Raw genomic sequence first — 26,407 nt, forward strand, 5'->3', positions numbered from 1 at the left:
CCACTACCTTTGGCTCAAATTTTACTTCAGTACCTTCTGAAAGGTACCTCCTGCCTTACAGGAGAATGTAGGGACAAGTAAAGGGTTTGCTTTATTTGTTTCTGCTCTCTTAGGAATCTGTCCTGTACTTCCTGCTTCTGCATTCTCTGAGAACAGTTGTTCCACATGTTTTGTCCGATTTTCTAGTTATTTATGACAGGTGAGCAAATTCAGGATCACTTCATCGTTGCCAGAAACAAACGTTCAAATTATCTAATTTTAAAAGTCTGTATAATTTTTCTTAGCATACTTCATAGTAATATGAAGAGAATACTTTTGGTAAGAACTAAAAGTTCTGATGTAAGTAAAGTGGCATCTCTCTCCACCTTGCATCCCTTTCAGTTGCATCCCCTGTATGTTTCTGTTTTACCCTTTCCCTTCAAAATCTCTAGAAAAGATTTGCCAAACTCAGCATGTACAAATAAGGAAGCTCAACATGGTATTGCTTGTATCTCAAAATTGGCAAAAGTAGAAATGTTCCTCAGTAGGTAGAGGTTAAGTAAAATATGACTTATTTATATAATAGACAACTGGTTAAAAAAAATAGATTTACATGAAGACAGTGAAAAAAGTTGCAAGGCAATATGTATAAATGTTTAAAGAACCCCACAAAACTTACATATTTCAAAATTTACATGTTTATGAGCAGTATATATTGCTTAATTAAAAAATGTATATAAATCTTCCTCAACTTACCATGAAGTTATGTCCAAAAAAACCCATCATAAGTTGAAAATACAGTTGACCCTTGAACAATAGGGACTGGGGTGCCGACCCACCTTCCCACTAGTCGAAAATTCATGTATTACCTTTGACCTCCCCCAAAACTTAACTACTAATAGTTTTGTTGTTGACGGGAAGCCTTGATGACATAAACAGTCGATTAACACGTATTTTATATAGGTATTATACATTGTGTTCTTACAATAAAATAAGGTAGAGAAAAGAAAATGTTCAGAAAAACATAAGGATGAGAAATACATTTACAGTACCATAGTATAAAAAAATCTACGTGTACATGGACCCATGCAGTTCAAACTCATGTTGTCTGTTCAAGGATCAACTGTATTCTAAGTCAAAAAGGCATTTAATACACCTAACCTACCGGATGCCATAGCTTAGCCTACCCTAGTTTAAATACACAACACATATTAGCCTACACTTGAGCAAAAATCACCTAACACAAGCCTATTTTATAATCAAGGGTGACATATCTCAAGTAATTTATTGAATGCTGCACTGAAAGTGAAAAACAGAATGGCTGTATGGTACAGGATGGTTGGATGCAAGTGGTCACTTTACCCTCTTGATTTGTGAGGTAAATTACAAAAGTAATTAAGTAAAAGTACTTAAGTAAAAATAAAACTTAAGTCAAACCATAATAAATCAGGGGCCGTCTGTGTGTATATACATATATACACACACATATATGTATCTTAATATGCCTCGTCCCTTCAGTGATACTTGTACTTTTTGAAAAGAGAACACTGTCCATCACGATGCAGGTTAGGATGAGCTTTGTTCAATTATTATTATTTTTTTTTTTTGCCTTTGATAGTGTAGAGAGGGACTGAACTTCCAATCTATATAGAAGGTTCTGTTTCTTTCTATAGTACAAATAAATGATTGCAATTCGCACTACTGTTACCAGATCTCTGGATAACTAAAATATTAGCCTAGCTAAGAACTCATTTATTTAAATAAGCATAAAGTACAACACATTTTTGGTATGGGTCCAAAACTTAAAACTTGACCTTTCTGGTATAGACTGAGACAAGAAACAGAACAAAAATTTTCTAACCCCAAACACAGTTATTATCTGTGGGATAACCTACTGTTTATCACTAAATTGGATATTCAAACCAGTTAAGAGAAAAAAATCCTATAGCAATATTATAATAAAATATTAATAGATAAAATGGTAGTTTAAAATGTATTTTAAAAAGAGCTATTATAACTTTGCAACTAAAGTAGTAAGGACACCAATAAACTCATTTATAATAAATGTTTGCAAATTACCAAAAATGGAAATCCCTAATTCCATCCATGCCTTTGTTCGTTACTTCTCATAACCAAAACTGTAAATGGTTAGATTACTTTTCCTGTTCATACCTTTGTAAATCTGCCATACCAACTTGAATGAATTTGTGAAGCTGAGTAAGAAGATATGAACATGTTTACAATGAATACCACATAGAAATTTTTACTTGGGCTCTAATCTGAATTTTCCCAGGGCTAACTTTTAAAGCATTGAAAGAACCCTTAAAACATTCTTGTTTTTCCTTTCTACGTCAGAGGTTTACTTCCTGATGTATGATAAAACCTAATCTCAGGGCTGGACAAAAGAATCAAGCCTCTAGTTCTTAGCTATACTTACTGAGGTCTAGTTAAGTGCCTCCTTTATAGTACAAGCAACAAATGTAATTGCCTCATGGCCCGCGGGTGTCCATTTAACAAAAGAGGCTTTGTGAACCAACCCACAGGTGTTACTTTTCTGGATTCAAGTGAAATCTGATGCAAGAGTCCACAATATCAAATAACACATTTACTAAATAGCAATCAAACTCATTTATTTAAGCAAAAAATATCTAATTAAGAAAAAGTTCCAACTGAAGAATATTTGTATGTCTGGCCTTTCAAAAGTTTCAAGAAACAGAAAACCCTAATAATAGATTCATTGTTAATTAACCCTTTTTGGCAGGATATTTTATAATCTACAGGCAACAAAGGTAGGGTATGCACTGGCCTGCTACTACTCAATCCTCAGTAAGCTTTCTAAAATGACTATAAATGAAAAGGAAAACAGTAGTTATTAAAGAAACAAAAATCATAAAGGCAAGGAAAGGGATAAAGTTTTAGGAATCCTTTTTTGACATCATTTTTTTCCTTTTCCCGAATTATAAAGGGAAAGGAGAGGTACACACATTTTATGAAAGCAGTCAGATAAAGCCTTATTTCTTTTTGGCAAAAGTAAATGGGGTAATACATCAGTTAACACTTTAATCTTAAGAGTATGTAATTTTCCACATATATTTTCAAGATTTTGTTTTGGGTCTCCTAGAATGATAAATGTGAAATATAAAAATGTATAATTTCCCTACCCTGGAAAAAAGCCCATATGATGAATGTACATTTCATTTCACATGTCATTTCACTCTAACAATTAATGCCAAAAAATTGTTTTTTATGTTACTATCTTCCAGTTAAGCAGGATCAAGTCAAATTACTATATACCATTATGTGGCTAATGCATATTCTGCTTAATCATGACTCATATAACCAAAACATAGCCATGGTAAGATGCTGTGCATACAAGCTACTAGAGAGAATATTGGGAAATGAAATAATTATATAGTTCTAAAAGAACTTCATAAAACCCAGTATTAGTATGATTCATGCAAAAGCAAAATTAGAAACATCATCAATAATTATTGGAGTTTATGCTCTCTATAACACCAACAAAAGCTATACACAAAGATATGTATGTCAGAAAGTGAAGCACTGAATCCTCTAGGAGGCCATCAAGTAGAAGAGCTTTTGATAACACAAGGCAGAGAAAACATGATTAATTTTAATTTCAAAAAATGGGAGTCTCAACTGCCAGTTATGAGTATCTCTGAAAGCCAAACTCAGAAACAGTTTCACAAACATTCTATTTTCATGGACATTCTCCTTGGCACAACTTCTTGCCCACGTTTGTCTACCTGGAGTCCTGATGGTGGTACTCCCAAATGCTAGATGCCTGACAAAGGGATTAACATTTGTAAGGACCAGGCATGAAACAGTTAACACACTGATTATTTCAGTGGGTACTATTTCCAGGCAGTTCTGCTTCTTTTTCTCCCCATTTAAATGCTCACTTATTACTCTTCTATCTGCATCATTCATGAGGACTGTTATTGTTCTTCCCTACTTACAAATGTGCCACGTTGGGTTCATTAGCCAATTATCACCAAAGAGGAATTTCACAGAAGTTCCAATAGGCTATAGCTCCAGGTTGGAGTAATGATGGGGGATGCTTATTGAGCATCTGCTTGCTGAATAGGTTTAGAGCTTAATCTAAGACTTGACTTGCTCATTCTCATAGCTATTGCAAGCTCAGCTCCGCAAGTACTTAATACCTCCATCCAGCCTGAAGAGGAATTTCTGATGGGCTGTCTCAGCACAGTGGTTGAAAGATACAGTCTACAGAACAAGAGTCCTGAGTTCAAAATGTAGCTCTGCCACTTACTAGGTTAAGTACCTTAGGCAGGTTATTTAAAACTCTTCTATATAACTGAGACTAATAAATACCTTACAGAAATATTTCGGAGAACCAAATGAAACAATACATAAGGCTCCTGGCACCCAGTTAGCACTCACTAATTATTAGCTACTGTGTTTATCAGCTGCCCCACCTGCTGGTATGAATGGTGTCTGATGGGCTTTCTTTGTTCCTGGTTTCCTAAACAGTTTACCCAGTTCTCTGCAAAGTGAAATTCAGTTTTTAAGATCAAATCTCCCAAATGTAGTTAAGACTACCATTTTTATTTTTTCAACAGGCATCTTAAGCAATGTTTATTAAATACCAAATGCTTAGGCTCTTCCTTGTGAAGCTTTCACTTCTTTGCAACTGTATACCAACCAGTCAGAAGGTACACAGTGGGGGAAGGTGTTGGGACTAAAGCCAACAAACATGCCTTTTCCATCCAAGTACTAACCCGACCTGACCCTCCTTAGCTTCTGAGATCAGACAACAAATATGCCTTGCCATCCTAGCCATCTAGTATTAATGTCCCAATCCTATAGTATTGTTTTCCTAGGACAATAGATTATTTTGCTCTTCTTTTTTGTTCTATTTGTAAAATAATGTTACCTGTTTTGCTTTTGGATTAGTACTTAAAAGAAGCATCTCAATTCTCATTTCAAGACTATCTCTGTAGCTTCATTTTAATACACCCTACTGTACACTCTGGTTCTCATATTCCAAAAGATGAGCCTAACTTAATGAAACACAGGGTATTTCAGAGAGTAGTAGAATGGAATGGTAAGTATGTAAATAATGAATTTTCTCATTCTCTGAGAAAAGTCTAAACAGTTGGCAAATCAGATATATACATACTGTGCAAAGCATGTACTATTATTTTTCCACCAAAATTTTTATTCCTGGGACTTCAAATAATTCTTCCCAAAGTCAAAACTCATCCCTATATGGATTTACTCCTATAGATGAATGAATAGAGCTTTTTTCCATTTTCTATGGCTCCCATACATAAGTACTTCATATAGAGACTGGCTAAGAAATCTGATTCAACAGCTGAAATGGTATAAGAAATAGAAAATCTGGGGTAGAAAAGAGTCCATACTGCAAAGAAGAAATAATTACAATGAAATATGTAGATCTTGTTGTATTTGATGTTACCAATGCCTTAAAAAAACACACAAAAGGCATTATGTTACATGTTTTTCTTGACAGATAGATGATTCTTCCACTTGTGTTTTATTCATCAAAACCACAACTCTAATGCACCATACCTTGGAAGGTATTTAAAATGAAACCTAGCTTTGTGAATACAAAATTCCAAGTTAGACTAGTGGACGACAGATGACATTTTTTGTAACGATGTAGTAAGGTACAAAGAGGAGAATAGCTGGAGATCTTTATAAAGTAAGATTTATCTCTGAGGGCTGAGAGCACCAAAACATTGTTTTAACTAAGAGATCATGAGAATACACTGTGGACATTCAGGAGGGAATTGTATAATACCCAAATGTCATTCTAGGAAAGCACTTGGGTTTTTTTCCCCACTTATAATAATTTAGCTGCCACTGTATTCATTTAAAATAAAGTCTCTCTTAGGCTTATTAGACAGGCTATATCTTCTCTCCATTTCCCAAATTAACATGTCCCCCCAGAATCTCCTAATGTACCATCTACCCTCATTGCTAAAACCAGAAATCTGGCTCCATTTTAAGCCCTTCAGTTCCATTTCTTCCAGCATCCAATCCAGTCTAGATATTTCCTTACTCTTTCTCCAAACTTTGTACTGCTTTCCATTCTTAATGTTATTATCTTAATTATGTCTTACAACCTATTAACTGGTCTCTCAGCCTCCAGTCTTTCCTACTCCAAACTTTCCTCTATTAATCTATACTAATATCGGAGTGACTTTTTATTTTTTCCAAGAATTTAATAATATTGGGTTTTTTTACACAAGAAGTAAACTTTAAAGTTTTTATTTTAAGGGTGATTTTAAAAAAACTATCTGATCATGTTATTTCCCTGTTTGAGACACAAGGAACTGAGTGCTGTTTACCTTTTCATTTCTTTTCACTACCCACCCCTCCCCACTATATGTCCCAGACAGGAGAACTTACTTTTTGGCAGATGCCCAAAGCACAATGATATACTCTCCCTTCTAGACCTTATGAATATGCTGCTTGCTTTGGTCAACTCCTACTGATTCTTTAGAATTTCAACTCAAGCTTTACTCCCCTGCCTGTCTGGAAAAATCCTATCGATCCCAGTCTAAATAAATATCGTCTTGTGCCTTATCATAGCACCCTGTATATAATTCTATTTCATCACATTGTAATTCCTTGTCTGCTCTTCCAATCTGGCTATAAGCTTCTAGAGCTATACTGTCCATTTTGGTATCCGCTAGTAACACATGTGGCCTTTTGATTTTACAAGTTATATAAAATTCAAATTCAGTTCCTCAGACACACTAGCTATGTGTCCTGTGCTCAGCAGTCACATGTGCCTAGTGGCTACCATACTGGACAGTGCAGATCTAGAATATTCCCACTTTGCAGAAAGGTCTATTGCGCAGCACTGAAGGCAGAGACTTAATCTACTTTAACATAGTTCTGGCCCTCAGGTAAGTGCTCAACAGCACTTAGTTATGGAATTAATAAATACATAAATAAATAAAAGTAAAAGGAAATTTGTGAAGTTAATGTCTGGCAAATTTTGCCTGCCACTATGGCTTGCTGAGGACCACTTACGTACGTCTTCTCCACCAACCCACCTCCCCAACTCCCAAGTCCAGTGCTTCTAGCTGCTCTGGAGCACAGCCTCATTAAAGAAGATGCCTAAATGCTGGGATTGGTTTGGGGTTAGGTACTACATTTGCATTTAGGGTTAGAAATCCATATTGGTCCATGACCCTACACCTACTTTGACTTTCTTTTCATAGGTAAGTCAGGTCAAATTCATGTTTCTTCAGATGACAAAAAGACTCTCTAATCCTTCCTGATTTAGAGATTCATACACACAGTGTACAGGAGGTAGATCAGAATCTTAAGTTGCAGCTTACAATTTTAAATTGCTCACCCTACAGTTTTAAATGTTAAGGAGACAATCTCTCTGTTGGCACATCAGGTGTGTTTAGTGGGGATGCAGGCACTAGCTGTGTCAAACTAAATGATTCCTACGCTATCTTCCAATAGTTATGAAAATTCTAATGCAAGAGGAAAGCATTCATATATGTAGGTTAGCAGTACAATGGCTTATAATGCCAACAGTTTAACTTACAATTTTCAACTGTCTTATAACATGCATACCTACTTTTACATGTTATTCCTCTTTTCCAATTCTAATTTTAGGCAGATGATAATTTAGTAGAGTGAGAATGCTTTTATGGACTAACATTAAGTGAGTCACTGAAACCCACAGAATTTTAATTACCTAAAGTGGGAACATAAGAACTTCATTTAGACGCTTATTTCAAAAGACATTTCAACATATTCCACCTCGTCAACAGCAGCTTTCCAGCAGAGCACTGTATCAGATTAGGAAGCCACATGACACTCGGAATATACTCTCTACCATTAGAGATACAGTCTGCTTCAGGTGCCGATGCTGAACAGCAGCATTACAATTTCAGTCTTCTTAATTTCTTTCTCCCAATTCCTTTTAGGCAACCTTAAAGTAGAAAGGTCTCATATAACTTTCAGATAAACATACATAAATATTTCCATTTTACTGAATTGCATAACTGCCTCCCTCGATTCACATCAATGGCACTGGTTTTCCAACTCTCAGTGGTTAAAATATATTTAGGTGAGCAAAACACAGTTTCAAGAAGACTTGTTACTCTTTCAGCACAAATGCTGATCTTCATATGTATGTGAATATATATTCAAACATACATAAGATAAAATACATTTCTACAAAATAAAATTCTATAAACTACATCTTACTGTTAAAATAAGATTAAATTATTCTGAAAATGTCCAGAGAACCCATCAGAAAATGCTTAAGTTGTGGAGGCCTCAAAGATGGTTATTTAATGTTAGTATCAGAAGAAAAACACCTCAGAATTGTAAACAATAAGTCAAATTTATCTTCAGAATTGTGTTAGCTATAGGATGAAAAAGTCACGTCATCTCCGCAGTGAACTTCACTTTAGCAAAAGAGTAAACATATTTCCTCCACATCAGCTGCAATCAAGGCATTAGCAGTATGCCACGATTGATTATCCCGGGACCCGTTGCTGAGAAATGGATGTGTAGCACAGGTTTTTATCACTATAGTCTGCAAAAAGCAAGTCTCTTGCTTAGATATCCTAGTTGTAATAAGTGACATTATTAGGTAGTTCTTCTAGTTAAATGACATAAGGATTTAGTGTATCAGCAGCTTATAATAAACAAGCCCTTTCAATCTGATGATTCCTTTCCCTCCACATAAGTACTTTTTGTGTTTATAATACAAGTGGTAATAGAAGACCATATGGTTGTGACTTTTAGCTAAAGTAAATGACATTTAAACAAACAGAAAAACAGCATTAAGATATTCAAGGATTTGAACTATGACCTAAATACACAGTACACAGTAAGGTGCTATTAGTGTTAACTTTATACAGTGACCATTTTCTAACACTGTCCAAATAGTGAGTTTTTCAGTTTGCTGATCAGTTTTTCAGAAATATTTTCCAATACACTGTAAAACAGCTTTATCACTGGCATATTACCCCATTTACAACTTCTCCTTTTAAAAACAGTATCCCACCAATATATCCTGAGAACATTTAATCAGTTCTTTCTGAAATATAAAATTGTTTTCTATTGCTTACATCTCTCTCAATAACAATAATGATGTTGTTATTAACATATATATAATTTTTTTTAAAGGCTAGAAATACTACATTCCTTAGTCACCTAACAGACTACTGTTTGGTGAACATTTCACCTTTTGTGTATAACACTGGGATCTGTGGTAGCAAAAACGAAAAAGTTTTAAATAGCCTTATATTTTGATAGGTTAATAATAGATTAAAACATAATTTTTCTAATAAGTATAGATATGTTTGCTTTAACAAAAATAAAAGATTGTGATGCTCTAATTACAGGAATATACTGAAATCCCCATAATCACAGATCTATTAATATGTCCATTTAATACAGTGGCTGCTATGGTTGAGAAACTATAAAGTTGTAATTACATGAAAGATTTAAAAATGATTCATAATATAGTGAACAGCCAATGCAAAGCAGAAGTTTACACTTAAAGCAACAATTTACCAATTACAGGTAACAACTTGACCCATCGTTAATCTGCCAACCAGTAAAAGGATCAAAAGAACAGAATACTTATATAGTAGTTAATACGTGCAAAAAGCACACGAATTTCTACTGAAATGTAGAAAACTGTCGTGACCATACGGCCTAATTAGCAGGCACCTAGCATGTTGCTAGGGCAATTTAGTCTTTACCTAACAAAACTACCACAGCATTTCTGGGGCAACAAACCTTCCCTTAGAAAGTCCAGGGTACCTCATCTACCATTCCTTTAGAAGACTTAGTCTAGACCACATTCAGAGTATTCCACAACAATAAGTCAATTCAGAGCCAGGTGAATTTTTAGTTTGCTTAATAAAAGGGCTGAAAAATGTCACTGATTCCAAAAGTAAGTCACTTGGGGAAAGAAACATTTAATTGGCACTGTGCTGTCCTGCTACAAAGTAACAAGGACATCCTAATATTTTCTACAACTTTCATCTAGAATCATGGAAGGTGGTCAGGTAGCCTGCGGAACTAGCTTAGCTTTCAAAACATCTATGAAGACTACAATAACCACAGATTGCCAGTTTCTCAGTATTATATGGTTTACTGAGCTACTGGAACACCTACCGTACCTGAAAAATAGTAACAACATGCACTTAGGAGCAAGTTTGCAGCAGAAACTAAAGGAAATTGAGGAGTAGAACAGAAATTAGAAGAAAACATGGTTGGACCCTAAACATATACACGTTTGTCCACCCTTCAAGTATTTTTAAAGTACCTACCAGATGTTCTATCAAAGTTCATGTGCTAGGAAATCAGCTGTGGTCAAAACAAATCTTTGCCATGAAAAACCTTATATTCTAAAGCAAGAGTCAGCAAACTTCTTCTGTAAAGGGCAGATAGTAAACAGCCTAAGCTTTGCAGGCCATATCGTCTCTGTTACAACTACTCAACTCTGCTCTTGCAGTGAAAGCAGCCACAGACAATATGTAAACAAATGAGAGTGCCTGTATTCTAATTAGACCTTTAACCACAAGTACAGGCAGCAGGAAGAATGATCTTACAGGGTCTCCAGGATATTGAAAGGCCTAGACTTTTCTTATGAGTGAAATGTGAGGACACTTGGGTCTTTGAGGAAAAGACTAACATTATTACACTTAACAAGCACCATTATTAAAAAGGATCATTTCAGAGTCTGTGTAGAGAATCATCAGTGATGGTGTAGGGAGGCAAGAAAATGGGAAAGGTAAAAGCAGAAAGCAGTCTGAAGTTATTCCAAGAAAACAAGATATGAACTTGTCTTACACCCCAATGGTAGCAGCATTTGCTAAATGCTTCTACTTCCAACTAAATTATTTTTGGCAAATTAGTGGCTTTTAACTTCAAACTCAGGAATTCCTGTAGTATGGAAAGGCAAGTTATTCAAGATGTTTGAGCTGAGTATAATATGTTTCTTTTCAAAGTCACAAATTAAGCTCATATCCTAGTAGCCAATGCTCAGCCCATAACCCAAGAAAAGCATTTTTGGCCTCAACACCACTGAAATGAGCAAAACCCACTCCAACAGTACCTGATAGGGACTGCTCAGTTTCCAAAAGCTTAATGCAAAAAATAAATCATGGTTTGTAAGTGTTGCTGCCACATGGACTTTTAGAACTCTGGAATGAATAAAATGGTTCCACATCACTTAACCAATGATCTGTTTATATTCGTTTTTGCCAACTTACGAACAATGCTATTTCTTTCATATGCTAAACTCTAAGTTGTAGGTTCCAAATGACAATTTTGGTGTTTTGCTTTCTGAAGCACCTACTTAGGAGATTTTTTTTTTTTTTTTTTGCCTGGAATTCACAACATATTTAATATTCATCATCTTTACCAAGCAACTCAATCAAGATCTGAATAGCAATGTCTTCATCATAAACAACGATTTTTCTAAGAGGTTACATAGGTAAGGGAAAGAAACCCATCTCATAATATACAGCACCAGTGTGCCACAGAGATAGCTAAAAAAGGAACACTCTAGAGGGGGAGATCCTGCAAAGGTTTGGATATCTCTTCAGAGTGCTCCAAACTTGGATGAATTTTTGTTATAAATCACCTTGATTAATGGAACACATTTGCTAAAGTGGTTCTGTAATAACTATACAATTCTACTTGCTTGAAAAGCCCAGCTTGGAAAAACTGGTGGAGGCAGGGAAGCCTTCAAAAAAATCAGTGGCGGGGGCATCTGGGTGGCTCAGTCAGTTAAGCATCCGGCTTCAGCTCCGGTCATGATCTCACAGTCTGTGAGTTCGAGCCCCGCGATGGGCTCTGTGCTGACTGCTAGGAGCCTGGAGCTTGCTTCGGATTCTGTGTCTCCCACTTGCACTCTGTCTCTCAAAAATAAATAACCATTAAAAAAAAAAAAAGATTTAAAAAAAAAATCAGTGGCTTCTCTTTCAGGACCAATATTGCCCCTGATCAAAAATAGTCCCCTTTCTTTTTTAAAAAAAATATTGAAGACAAATACATTTAAGGGAAGTACAATTTGATGAGATAAGAGTATAATAATCAGTAGAAGATATTTTGGGAGAAGTAGTAGTAGCATGGTAAGGAGTACAATTTTGGATGCAGCCAGGGGATGTGTTTGAATTCCAACTGTCTCTCACTGTTTGAAACTGGGCAATCTATTTAACCTCTCTGTTGTCCAGTTTTCTCATCTGTCAAATACTACTACTACCTATCTTATTGGGTTGCTGTTTGGTTGATTAAATAAATTAAGCCTTGTAAAGAGTTTCAACAGTATCTGGTACAGAGTAAATACATAATAAGTGTTAGCTAATAGTACTACAATTATGTCTGTCACTTATAAATGTCAAACCAAAGTGAACAAAATATACCTAGAACAATATGGCAGTGTCCTCTAATTTATTGATTCATAGACAATAAAAATTCGATGAATTTATTTCCTTATACAGAATATTCAAAAAATTTACATCTTACAGTGCTCTGATTATTTGCTCAGATTACTTAGCAAAGATCTAATCCCCTGATGTTCTTCCTCTAATAACTCTTAAGAAGAAAACACCAACAACTGTATGATGTTTAAGTACACAGAGAGTAGATGACATCATGTATATGTTTTTTTCTTCTGTCTACTGGCAAAATTATTTCTGGTCTCAAGTATATGCTTGTTGCTAAAACAACTTAAAGGTGACTAGAATGTTTATGAAATGTTAACACTCATATGAAGATGAAACATTAAGCAAAATTCTGACGTTTTTAAATGAAGTATAAAAGGATACCAAGTCCATGATGAAGGTCATAGAAAAAAATAGATTATCTGATAATACACTATCATCTTCAACATTATTATCACTATCAGCTAACAATTACTAGTATGTTTAGCATTGTGGTAATAAACATCAAAAACATTTGCACTGCTGAATCATAGTGCATTATGGGTGGTACATAAATAATAGATTTAATAATCTACTGATCAAACTTACAAGGCAATCAAAGGCTATTATAGTTAAAAATAAATACACAATGACCAAGACAATTTAACTCTTAATTATTTTTTTTATATTGGGAATGAAGATAGTTAACAGTAAAGTTAGTCAACAGCTGTAACAGCTACATCAATAATTTGAGGGTGACACAGAGTATTTTTAAGAAAGTAAAAAATTAAGTTATAACACTAAAGTAAGAAAAGCACATGTTCAGTAAAGAAAAGACCACCCTCCCCTGCCATAAGCTCTGTCACAGCAGCTGGGTGATTGGTGAGAGGAGCTAACATTACACCTGCTCCTCACTCTTCCATTCTGCTGCTCTTGCTCTCTTTTTCTAACTGGATAATCAAGTTGATTAGACTAAGGCATATACAATTTCTATTCTAAAAATTTAAATCAGATTTAAAAAGACTAAACTACAGACTTTGATTTTACCACATTTGCCACTAACAAGTCAGTGGAAAAATTTTCTAAGCCAGGATCCTAGATGCGATTTAGCTGGCATTTCTCTTTTGTTTTCTCCAATCGATGACAATTCTTGTCTTTCATGACTTTGACATTTATATATATATATATATTTTAAATGTCTATTTATTTATTTTTGAGGGAGAGAGACAGAGTATGAGCAGGGGAGGGGCAGAGAGAAAGGGAGACACAGAATCTGAAGCAGGCCCAGGCTCTGAGCTGTCAGCATAGAGCCCAACGCAGGCTTCAACCCACGAACCATGAGATCATGACCTGAGCCAAAGTCGGATGCTTAACCGACTGAGCCACCCAGGTGTCCCATGACTTTGACATTTTTTAAGAGTATTAGTCAGTTATGTTGCAGAATGACACTCAGGGTTTGTCTGATGCTTTCTCATGATTAGACAGAGGTTACACTTTCTTCTGCAAAAATACCACAAAAGTGATGCGCCCTTCTCAGTGCTTCACTTCAGGAACTACATTATGTTGATATGTCCTTTTATTGGTGAAGTTAACCTTGATCACTCAATTAAGTGGTGCCTTCCAGTTTCCCCTCTACGAGCTACTATTTGTCCCTTTGTAATAAATGTCCTGAAGGAGATACTTTGAGACTATGCAAATAAGTTATTTTTCTCAAACTTTTGCCCAATATTTTAACGTTCATTGGTGAATCATGCCTGCAACAATTATTATTGAGGTATTTATGTAGGGCTTTAAAGGGAACTAAAATATATAAAATATAATGGCCAAGTTGTTCTTAATACATATATTTTTTAAAATGTTTGCTTATTTTTGAGAGAGAGTGCAAGTGGGGGAGGGGCAGAGAGAGAGGGGTACAGAGGAACCGGAGGGGGCTCTTTGCTGACAGCAGAGAGCCCAATGCAGGGCTTGAACCCACGAACCATGAGATCATGATCTGAGCCAAAGTCAGATGTTCAACCAACTGAGCCACCCAGGCATCCCTTGATACAAACATATTTAAATTCTACTGAATGCAGCATTTTAACTTATATTCAAAATATGAAAAAAAAAAGTTATTTTCTTTTGTCAGTGTGTTCAGTTAATGCTAATCAATGAATAACATAATTAAAATGTTACTTACATAACTATGGCTTTTAAAGAAATCTGATGGACTATTGGTGAGGATTTTGTCTCCTTCCAAACCAATTACTCTTTTACAAATGTTTGATTTTGGATCACTTGGGCTTTTTGCAATCACAATGTCACCTCTGAGGGGAAAAAAAGTCAAAGAAAGGTCAGTGTTATTTATTAAGCATAAACACATGGACGGACCCTTACAACTTAAAGCCAACACTGTTTATCCTCTCACATACTGACCCTCTCATACATTTACCAGCTTTGTGATTGTTTTATGGGTCAGAATACAACAAGAGTAGTGGAAGCTATTAGAAGATTTTTAAATTTCTGGTAATTCCGTAAGAATTACCTTCTTGCACTGTACCTACTATATATTACTTCCATATCCAAATTTTTAGAACCAAAACTATGTAAAAGCAATTCCACGTAAGTATCACCAAATTAACTATGTTAATTTTACTGCCCAGCCGGTAGTATTGACTCTAGAGCACATAAAAATATAGAAATAGCAGAAATATTTCCCTAGAGCTCAAAGAACTGAGGAATTACAATATATATAAACAACCCAGATAATTTACAGTATAGTCAGACTTATTTTTGAGGGATAATATCAGAAGATTCAACCAAATAAAATGCTAAAAGCTGCCCAAACACATACTACAAAAAATAAATTGGAGTACCAAACATATATAACCAATATGGGTATGATTACTTATCAAAGGCACGATTCATGGAAGAAATAACAATATATAAGTGTTAGAAAAATAAGAAAGATCTTTAAAAGTGGAAATGAAGGAGACAAAATGGAGGAAGGAGACAAAATAAGGCTAACACCCCAACCAAACAGAACACCATTCTCTTTCTGCAAAAAATTAGTAGTAAGTGAATTCTGTTGACTAACTCACATATTTGAAAGGATTTAATATATTTACTTATTGTTTGTACACAGTTGCGGAAATAATTTGATGTTAGTTATAATAAAAGGTGCACATATCAAAATAGCAAAAGCTATAAAAATAAAGGGAAGATGATAGTCAAATCAGAAACCTAGTTATTGTTATATACATAAGTATTAATATGAGTTCTAAACTTTTTGGTAGCCAAATCAAAAATGAAATTCTGATTAATTACACTGGAATCATTAGCTAACAAAAATAAAGTTTAGTTTGGGAGGTAAGACAAAATTGTCTTAAATAACCAAATCAAAGAGGAATGAATATACAGGAAAGATTCTTATGTAAGGTTATAAAAGACGCCTTCTTCATCAGAAATTTTACAGTAATAGTATTCACTGGAACAATAATTTCTTGGAGTTGAAAGCTATTAAAATACTAAATTCTAGAGGCGCCTGGATGGCTCAGTCAGTCAAGCATCCAACTCCTGATTTCAGCTCAGGTCATAATCCCAGGGTCACAAGATTGAGCCTTGCGTCAGGCCCCACGCTGAATATGGAGCCTGCTTAAGATTCTTTATCTCTCCCTCTGCCCCTCTCCCCACCCTTGTACTCTCTCTCTCTCTCAAAAAATAAATAAAAATAAAACATTAAATTCTATAATTTGCAGGTAATATAAGGCTGCCCTTTCTCTGAAATGGGAAAAACTAGTCTCTTTTCAACCAACTGGAACCATACCAATGGAACTTTCAGATGAATAAGTTTGCAAAGATTGTAACATACTAAACAAAGTTGATTTTGGCTAGCTTTGGGGAAATAAAATGTTTTCTGTGGATGTTTTATTCAGTTTGCGTTTTAAAAAAAATAATCAATATGACCCTTAAATTCTGTACTTGAATGGCAACATAAAAATCATAATTCAGTCAAGGTGTTTTTACAGAAACCAATATTAATGCAGATTATACTTTTGGTGGTCTAACTATAGAGCTTACAAAATAGTTTTTCCTTGGATTCTCAACTCTTTCAAATAGGGTGTTTAAAGGAACTTAACAGAAGTAAGGTTTAAATTTTCCTTTCACATTTATAGTTATAAACATCCTGATTAACCTACTAAATTGTAAGCTTTTGAAAAAGACCAATATTTTATTCATCTTAACATTCTCTATAATATACTGCATATGTTATAAGTTAGGTGCTCATTAACTATTTGGTGAAAGAATAAATAGTAATAAGAGACTGTGATTATTATAAATATGAGTGTTCTGTGCATTTAACTGAAAAGAGATTCATGTGCTTTAAATACTAGTTATGCAGACTTTTATTTTGCCTAAACGGATGGCTATTCTAGCTTTAGAAACAGGCAGCTAGCTGAAGGATCTCTTGCCAAGTGTCCGAGATTCCCCTAAAATCTCAGAGTTCTGTGCTGTAGGTAAAAGGAATACTCAGGAGAGTAATATTTTTAAAGTTGAAGTTACCAACCAACTCCCTTGGTTGTAAAAATTATTTGGTATATCTCATATAAATGCCAGATTTTGAGCTGCCCTTTAACCTAATGGGCCTCTTGAATGAATAGAATACAAAATGAAACCTCCAAAGAATCTTAATTAACTTACTGAATGTAGTTATTTGTATTACCCATCTGAATGCAAAGAGTATCTATTAAAAAAAAGATAATATTGAGCTATTCATTCAAAATCTATTTAGCCAACAAGTTCAGCTTCTTGTTAAAGATGCTCAAGGACTAGGAGAGTAAAATCATCTCGTTAGCATGGAAAACAGCAGTTTATCTTCATGCTACAGTGATGCTAGGTCTCTAATTAATCCAAAGACTGTATGAAGTGCTTTGGATATAAGGTAAAAAGGAAAGAAAGCTAGAACACAACCCCTGTAATGCAAGTCTTATTTTATAACCCCATATCTATCAATTTGGTATCTTAAAGTTGTTATGAGTAAAAGATATGAAGGAGAATTTAACCTAGACACCATAGTAGAGTATAGAGCTTGACCAAGAGATAACTTCAAGTTCTGTACAGAATCTAAGATGGTAAAAGATCAGTAAATGTAAAGAATACTTTTACACTTATTCTTGATGATTTTTCAGTAATGTGAAACAGACTATAGAAAAGGCCAATAATGAAAGAGGAGTGCTTAAACCTTCTTATGCCATAAGCTAAATAACAACTCAAATGAGTCAAATTTGTAGTTTATGGAGAAGAAAAGCTAGTATTTATTTTTTAATAATTGTGAAAAACTAATGAACCCAAAATTTTAGGGAATCAGAGAAGTGCCCTTTAGAAAATACATTAAATTACTGGGGGCACCTGGGTAGGTCAGTCAGTTGAGCGTCCAACTTTGGGTCAGGTCATGATCTCATGGTTCGTGAGTTCAAGCCCCGTGTTGGCCTCTCTGCTGACAGCTCAGAGCCTGGAGCCTGCTTTACATTCTGTGTTTCCCTCTCTCTCTCTGCCCCTCCCCACTTGCGCTCTCTTTCTCTCTATCTCTCTCAAAAATAAAAATTAAAAAGAAAAAAGAAAATACATTAAATTACTAATACTTGACATTCATTCAGAAGGAATAATACGTAGTTAAGCAGAATAAACAGTATCATAGGACTGGAAACACCACTCAGAATAGGGTTTTTAAAAATTTAGTGGGAAACAGTATTTGTCAAGGAGTTTTTCAACCTAATTAACCAGGAGACTCATACTAGATGAGATTCCTGGTTCCCAGGTATATACAGTGCTATAGTCGAAGAATCATCAAGTGCTCATCATAAGCTATGAAGAATAAAACAGTCATCAAAAGAAATTCAGGATTATTTCAAATATTTAAAAAGCAATCATTGGTTTGTATATGTAATGTAGTTCCTAAGTCCCTAGGTTCTTCACTCAAAACACTGTAGGGCTCTCTCTCCCCCCAAAAAAGTAAAGTGGGCTTGACTGTACATTATAAAATGGGCTGCTATTCAATTTTAGCCACTAATGCAAGGAACAGTGACCCAGAAGACTGCATGTTTACAGAAACTATTAAATTTCTCAAACTGAGAGAAAATATTTGAATCAAAATTTTAACTAGATGGTCATTAATTTGGTTATTTACAGAAGAGTTTTTAAAAATAAATTCAAGAAACTGCAGAAAAGACACAATGTGAATGCATGTTTTCACCATAACTTTAATGTATCTATGACAGAAATTTACCTTTGGATACCATAGAAATGTCGACTAAGATTTTCTGCAAAGACAACATCTGAATTTTGGATTGTAGGCTCCATTGATGGTCCAGAACACTGAAAAGAGAGGTAATTTTTTAATTTGAATGGAAACCCTTTTTTATATAACATAAATCATCTGAGCAGGCTTATAAGAAAGAAATTCAAACAAATGTTCTTCAAGCTTGGCTGATGATTCATAAGTTGGCACCTCCCAGGTAAGTTCAACTCTACAGAGTGGCCACCAAGTCTGGAAACACAGGTAAGTATATTAAAAATGGCTGAGTGAGAAAACATTATAATACGTGAATAACATATGTTTCCAAATTTTGACCATCCTGTATAATGTAAGCTCCATGAGGTCAGGGACCTTATCACTCACATTCCTAAGCTATATAATCAACACCAAAAACATGCTTTGGCATAAAGCTGATAGTCAATAAATATTTGTTGAATAAATGATTTGCTTTCTTGCTATTATCAAATACCCAGTGCCTATGATGGTAATTTATTAAGTAGTATCACACTATTCTCAAAACGTTCATGCCTTGAGTTCTCTTCTAAGAGAAGAGCTTACTCATTTGATGAGGCTGCAATTTGTATTTTCTACTGAAAAATAGTGGCATAATGAGATGCACTTTAAAGATGGTCTATTAGTATGAGTTAAAACAATAATCTTCATGTATGCCTGAGAACGATAATAAATGATCACTGCCACTTAAAATATCTAAATACACCAGTCTCCATTGACTTCACTTATGCGTAGATGAAACTTTTTACTCTAAACTTCTTACCAAGGCAGAAATAACAAAGAACAAAATGAAAGTTTATATATGCTACCTCTGTAGTCCACTGGAAGTACCAATGTAAATTAAAAAAATCAAAGAGGGGACTTCTAGTTAAATATGTTTATTTGCATTTCTCCAACTAAACTTGAGGTTGTAGGACTGTGAATCTGTTAAAACAACATACCACCAACAAAACCCACTCACTGGGTTTTGTAGATTCCAAAGTACTACTTGTAGATGCCAAATCTACTTATTAACTATGGAACTTGGAGCAAGTTACTTAAGCTTACTGAGCCTCAGTTTTTTCTTATGTATGATGGATTTCTATCTAATAAGTATCTCACAGAGTAGAAAAGATTAAATGAGTTAGTAAATATAAAACCTCAAACATCACTGGAACACAGTAAGTAGCATTCAATAAATGATAAAAACTATTATTATTAGATTATTAGTAGGGCCCCTCTCAGAAACAGAATACAGAACCTTATTTGAAGTAATGTTACTTAATTTTATATTAGTGCCAATTCCAACATTCTCTTACAACCCCAAATTTAGAAAGATTTTATGCTTTAATAGTCCCATTTTATTAAATAACTTCCATTAAATAACTTCCATTAAAATAAAAAACACATTTCCCTTCATTAAAAAAGTATATATTTGAAATTATTATTTTCTTGTATGTAAAAACTTACCATGACAACACCACCAACATATTCAAAAGCACAATGAGCTATACAGCCATACTGGATAGTATAGCCAACAAGTCGAAAGGTTTTTCCCAGAACACCACGAAGCATAGTTCTATGCAGACTCTGCCACCATTGGCCTGATGGTAAATTTCAAAAAGTTTCATGATCAGTACTATTTACAAACACTTAAGAAATAGTTCTATTGTAAAATATTTACAATCCGTCAGAATGTAGTAAATACCTAATACAGTTTGGTGCAGAAAAGCAAGAGCTTATTTTCATTTGTCCTAATGCTATCTTAAATGACAAATTATGACACTTAATATTTTTATTTCTGAACAGAGATTATATTCAAATAATATCACTGGTTTATATATGAATTAGATAACTAGTAGACTCTAAATTTGTCTCCTTTCATGCTTTGTTTCATTTCTTGGTGTTAAGATAGATACCTAAGAAAAAATATTAACTCTTTCAAAGTACTAATAACAGTTTCCATATTGTTACCTGCTACACTGTATCAGTTCTTGCCTAACAGGATATAAAAGAGAAAGCACTAGAATAGGTATATGGAAATACAAGTATCACACTGATATTTTCATTAACTTGTGTGATTTTCAATGACTTATTTAACCACTCTGGGCCTGGAAATAATAATAACTCATAGGACAGTTCTGAGAATTGAATTCAATAACATGCCAAAGTGCTTTGTAAATTGTAAAGTTATATTCAGTTGTCAGCTATTAACTACTGATACAATGATCACATGAATACTATGAAACAACATAAAGACCATATATTTTTTAAGCTACAAAAAAATTTTTTTAATGTTTATTTTTGAGAGAAAGAGAGAGAGAGAGAGAGAGAGAGAGAGAGAGAGAGAGAGAGAGTGTGCGAGCAAGGGAGAGGCAGAGAGAGAGGGAGACACAGAATCTGAAGCAAACACCAGGCTCTGAGTTCTCAGCACAGAGCCCGACACAAGGCTCAAACTCACAAACCATGAGATCATGACCTGAGCTGAAATCAGACCCAACTGAATGAGTCACCAAGGCATCCCAAAGCTACAAAAATTTAAAAATATTATCCATCTAAAATATTCTTAGTATTTTTCCCTTCCTTTCTATTTACCTATTACAACTATTTCTTAACTAATGGCCTATGGTTTAGGCCTAGGCTACAATCATTGTTCTCAGATTAAATTTACTAAAACACATCAATAATATATAAGTAACATTTGCTCAATACTTACTACATGTCAGACTTTACAAATTAACCTCTGTAGATATTATTATCATCATCACTTTATAGATAAAAAAAGGGAGCCTAAGTGTAGAGAACTTATATACTCAACATCACAAAGATGGAAAATGATAGAGTTAAGAACTTAATTATGTTACACTGACTCCTGTATTACTCTCCTGCTCCCATAACATCAATGGCTCTCTATCAGATGAAATACAGATTACTTAGACTCATTTCCAGGATCCATGACAGATGGCTCCCACCCTGTCCTCAGTTTCTAACCTGATCTTCCCTGATACTCCTACATGACCTGACTACTCAATTATACTGGTCTGTTCTTCAAGGAAACTTTGCCAGTAAACACTTATTTATGCCAACACCCATGCCTGGAGTATTCTTCATGATATCCATCATCTATCTAATGTGCAACTCTTCTCCAAATGCTCTCAACAGGCAAGATTTTCTTTCTCTTCAGGGTTCCCATGGGCCTTTTTATACACACACACACACACACACACACACACACACACACACACACCACTGAGAGCACTATTTCTAAAGTTGATCTGTTTGAATTTGTATCCTGGTTTTACCATATTTTAGTTGTGTGACCTCCATGAGGTTATTATGCCTCTATAAAGCAGAGTTAATATCAATACCTAAGAGAGTTAGTGATTACACATGATCAGACACGTAGTCTGTAGCAGAGTATTTCAATAAATGCTAGTATGCTAGTTACTGTATCATTCACTTGGCAATCTACTCTATACTCTATAACCTCCTAACATTAGTTGTATTTTCAAGTTTCTTATCTTTAAATAAGATAATAGAATTTTATAGCCTACAGCATAGGGCTGTATCTTTTATTAGCGTTATATTACTTACTAGTGTTCATTCACCTATTAAACATTTACCATGCCTCCTCCTCTAACAAGTTTTCCTTGGCACCATCCCAAGAAATGTAACTCATGCTTTGTGTCACTCACCTTCCTTAGGCATACACTGATTATAATGCTTACCACACTATACTGTTTATATCTTTCCCCTTATTATAGTACATTTGTTTATGTCTGCAGGTAGTGACTGTGTATTGTTCACCTCTAAATCCTCAGGTCCTACCAAAGAGGACAGTAAACAGAAGACTTATCTGAGGAAATTAATGAATGAATTTTGAATCCGATCTCCTCTACCATCCACATCTTCATCATTATAGAATAGTTAACAATGTTCAAAATGATTATCAGAAGACCACTGAGATTTTTGGTTAATGGAGAGACATGCAAATGCCATATTCACTGAAGAAAGAAATTGTCGGTAACATATTAAAAAGTCTTCTTATTAAATCATTGAGGTAATGTGAAAAATAACTCTTCCCATCAGGAGAAATAAGGAATCTGGCTTACAGTTATAGCTGATGCACTTTAAAAAATAGCCATTTCTAGAGTTCAAAAAATAAAAAGTGCTATTTAAAGATAAAAACACTCTATGACTGAAGCTCTATTAATTCAAACAGACTATGAAGAGGAAAAATGAAATACTAATAGAATACATTTTGTCTATAAAATTAATTAGGTTGTCTGAGCACTACTTTGCTCCAAATATAAGATTAGGGAAAAGTGGGATAAGTCCTGTAGCTTAGCTCTGAAAACTTGATTTATGATAAAAAATCCTAAAAGTAGTGAAGTGTATGTTACATTTTAAAATGAAAATAAAAATGGGCCTACCTGATATTAGAAAGGGGATGTATTATTAAACAAGAGGAAACATACGGCACTTACCAAAAAGCTATTGGTAATACAGGTGAAAGATGAAATTAGAGGGTAAATCACTTAGCAATCTACCAAAATTTAAATCATTTGGATTATGCAATAGAATCCACTTGGTTAAAAAACATACGCAAAAGTACTGAGACGCTGTAACTATACAGTGGTTCTGATTCACTGAGAAGGCTTGTTATTAACTTACATTCAGAAGTAATTGGGGCCATAAAGGCTTTTTTATGACTCGGACAATGCCCAACTCCAAATACAATGTTTGTAATGGAACTCTCTCATAAAATAATAAAATTAATAGATGAGAGTGATCCAAAGAAAGAAGTTAACAGACCCTGTTTCTTCCCTATAGGTATTAGCAACAGAATGGAGTCTGAAGTGTCTAAAATTACTTTGGATATTAGTCTATTAAGGGGAAAAAGAGCTATGAAGCTATTTCGAGAGAAATCTGAGGGTAAAAGACTATGTGGCCTTGTATTTTAAAAGTGCACTGAAAAGCACTGTTGAGGAATATTGAAATTGAGAATAAGAGCTGATAGATTTTTTAAAGAGTAATCTCAGAGCAGAAAGTAGCATTCATAAAAAACACAAATAAGCCACACACTGCTAGCACTCAGTAGCCTTTCTAGCAAAAAGGATTAAGACAGAGGTTCCAAATCTCTGCTTTACATAGTTATTTCAAAGGTCTATGTATCTATAAGTGAATACATGCTCTGGATAACTTTTGCTTGTCCCTTCAGATTTACTCTCCACCCTTTTCCATGTGCCCTTGGAAAACTGACCTATATAAACTACATCAAGGCACTCCTGTACCCAGTAACTGAACTCCAGTAGGAAGTCAGAGGAAGAAAAGAGTTATGTCTTTTCTTGCCTCCTTACCTGTGGACTCTTCTCAGCCTGGCTATGTTTGGATCAAAGGTCGCTGAATCTCCAAAGGCAGTCTGCTATACAGTAATCTCTCTCCTAGGTTCCTATGACCCTTCCTTTACCTAGTCCCTTTGAGCTTAGGAATGAAAACAGATTGACTGATGCAGGTTCCTGTGCTATCCATGGTGATTCTCCCATACCCTGCACACACCTCTGTAATTAGTTTCTGTAATAAACCTTCCTTATATTATCCAACTTTGAGTGTGTCAGCTGTTTTCCATAGGTGTCCTGGTGATACAATATACCTACCATTTGCTAAAATAACAACTCAGGTGGGGGGATGGGCTAAAAGGGTGATGGGCATTAAAGAAGGCACTTGTTGGGATGAGCACGGGGTGTTATATGTAAGTGATGAATCACTAAATTCTACTCCTGAAACCAGTATTATCCTATATGTTGACTAACTTCGATTTAAATTAAAAGAAGAATGTTAGCTTCCAAAAAAATAAATAAAAATATTAAAAAAAAACAACTCATCATGTAGAAGTTTACAATATTTGATGTTAATGAAGGAATTCTCATAAACAGGCATTTGTAAAACACTGCTGATGGGTATGCAAAATAGACAACCCCTAAAAAGAGGAATGTGGCTATCGTAATGGCATATACATTTTACTCTCGGACCAACCATCCCACTTTCAAGAATTATCCAGCTCCAAGACTCAAACACCATGTGCACAAGATTCTTCATATTAGCATTATTGAAATAGCAAAAGCAGAAACAAACCAAATACACATCCATAGAAAACAGTTAACTAAATTACAGAACACCACACAAAGGAATTCTATATACCCATGGTGGTGGGGGGGGGGGGGGGAGGGGGGGAGAGTTCTATGAGCTAATAATAAATGATTTCTAGGATAAACTGCTTTTAAAAAAAAGCAAGGCACAAAAAAGTAAATAGAGTAATTTATCATTTCTGGAAAAAGGGAAAATAATTTTTTATCAAAGAGAAAGAAAATAATGAAAATGGTAACATTTATAAATGGAGTAGGTGAGAACAGTGTGAAAGGGATAAGGGTGAGTATACCTCTGCATACAGTTCTGAGGCAAATGCTTCATTTACATTGTTAAAAAAAATAGAAGCAAAAAAAAAAAGAAAAAAGGGAATTGTAAAATTGAAAACAACAAGAAAAATAAGCCTGTCTGTATACTCAAAATGCTAACACTACCAAACAGAAAAACTAAGGTAAAAAAAAAAAATTTGCAAATGAAATCTTAAACTCTTAGTAGGTCTGTTGTTGTTGTTTCTTTTATGTGTATTTCAGATAATACAAATGAGCAAACATTAAATTATTAGAAGCAAGATTCTCAATGTTAGAGAGAAAGAAGCGAGAAATATGGAATAAAGGGTTAGGAAGGTGTTGGCGGTATCAAAACAAAATTTTTAAATTTATTTATCCTGAGAGAGAGAGCACATGTGAGTAGGGGAAGGGGTAGAGAGAAGGAGAGAGAGAGAATTCCAAGCAGGCTCCTCACTGCCAGCTCAACATAGGGCTCGAACTCACAAACCATGAGATCATGACCTAAGGCAAAATCAATGATACGTAACCAAATGAGCAATCCTCATGTTCCAAAACAAACTTATTTAAATAAAGAAGTGTGTGTGTGTGTGTGTGTGTGTGTGTGTGTGTGTGTGTGTGTGTGTGGTCTGTCTGCCTGCCTATATTAAATATCATCCTAGCTCGGAACACTGAAAAGACCACTAGAAAGAAGCAACAACACTGTAGTAGTAATGAGCACACTTAGCATGCAGATTTTTGGTCTCCAAATCATTCCCCAGTAGGAGAAACAGTTTAGGGCAGAACAATCTTGTGCCAGAAAGCAAGCATGTGCTCAAAGACAAATGGAGGCATAGGAACCACTTTAAAGGGTCTCTCACTGGCCAAATTTGGGATTTAAAAAAAAAAAAAAAAGTTAACACAGATAGATGATACATTAGATTTAAAATGAAATCTATTGAGTACATACTAATTTTTTTTTAAAATAGATGTATGTGTTGGAGATAAGAAAAGCTCTTTATCAAAAAATAGCAGCTAATAAACATAGAGGGAATTAATAGAACTACGACCAATATAATAATTGATTCAGGCAAGGGTCATTAATAGATGCTAAAAATTACTGGGTGAAAGGTTGTTGGTAAACAGGATATATGCAAAGTATTCAAGTAAATACTTTATTATTCATAAAATACCTTTACACAAAGGGATCTGGTAGACATCTTAACTGAGCAAATTTAGCTGCATAAATAAAAGTACAAACTGATATTATGTAGCTTCCTGACACGATGCAAAGACAAGTACAT

The 26,407-nt window shown here is 34.6% G+C and overlaps 1 protein-coding gene across 12 annotated transcripts in view; it reads right to left on the bottom strand.

The window, feature by feature from the left end:
- IMMP1L (inner mitochondrial membrane peptidase subunit 1) overlaps window positions 1-26,407 on the bottom strand; it is an 81,826-nt gene that overhangs the window by 5,971 nt on the left and 49,448 nt on the right. For all 12 annotated transcript variants that reach the window (XM_006937165.4, XM_006937166.4, XM_011286817.4 and 9 more), the window contains 3 exons: window positions 20,164-20,297; window positions 18,673-18,761; window positions 14,587-14,713 (listed from right to left, as the gene is read on the bottom strand). In XM_006937165.4, the coding sequence (XP_006937227.1) occupies window positions 14,587-14,713; window positions 18,673-18,761; window positions 20,164-20,268 (321 nt within the window). In that variant the 5' untranslated portion in view covers window positions 20,269-20,297. The remainder of the gene's footprint in view (window positions 1-14,586; window positions 14,714-18,672; window positions 18,762-20,163; window positions 20,298-26,407) is intronic.

The sequence above is a fragment of the Felis catus genome, chromosome D1 (genome assembly GCF_018350175.1).
Source record: "Felis catus isolate Fca126 chromosome D1, F.catus_Fca126_mat1.0, whole genome shotgun sequence".
Classification (NCBI taxonomy): domain Eukaryota; kingdom Metazoa; phylum Chordata; class Mammalia; order Carnivora; family Felidae; genus Felis; species Felis catus.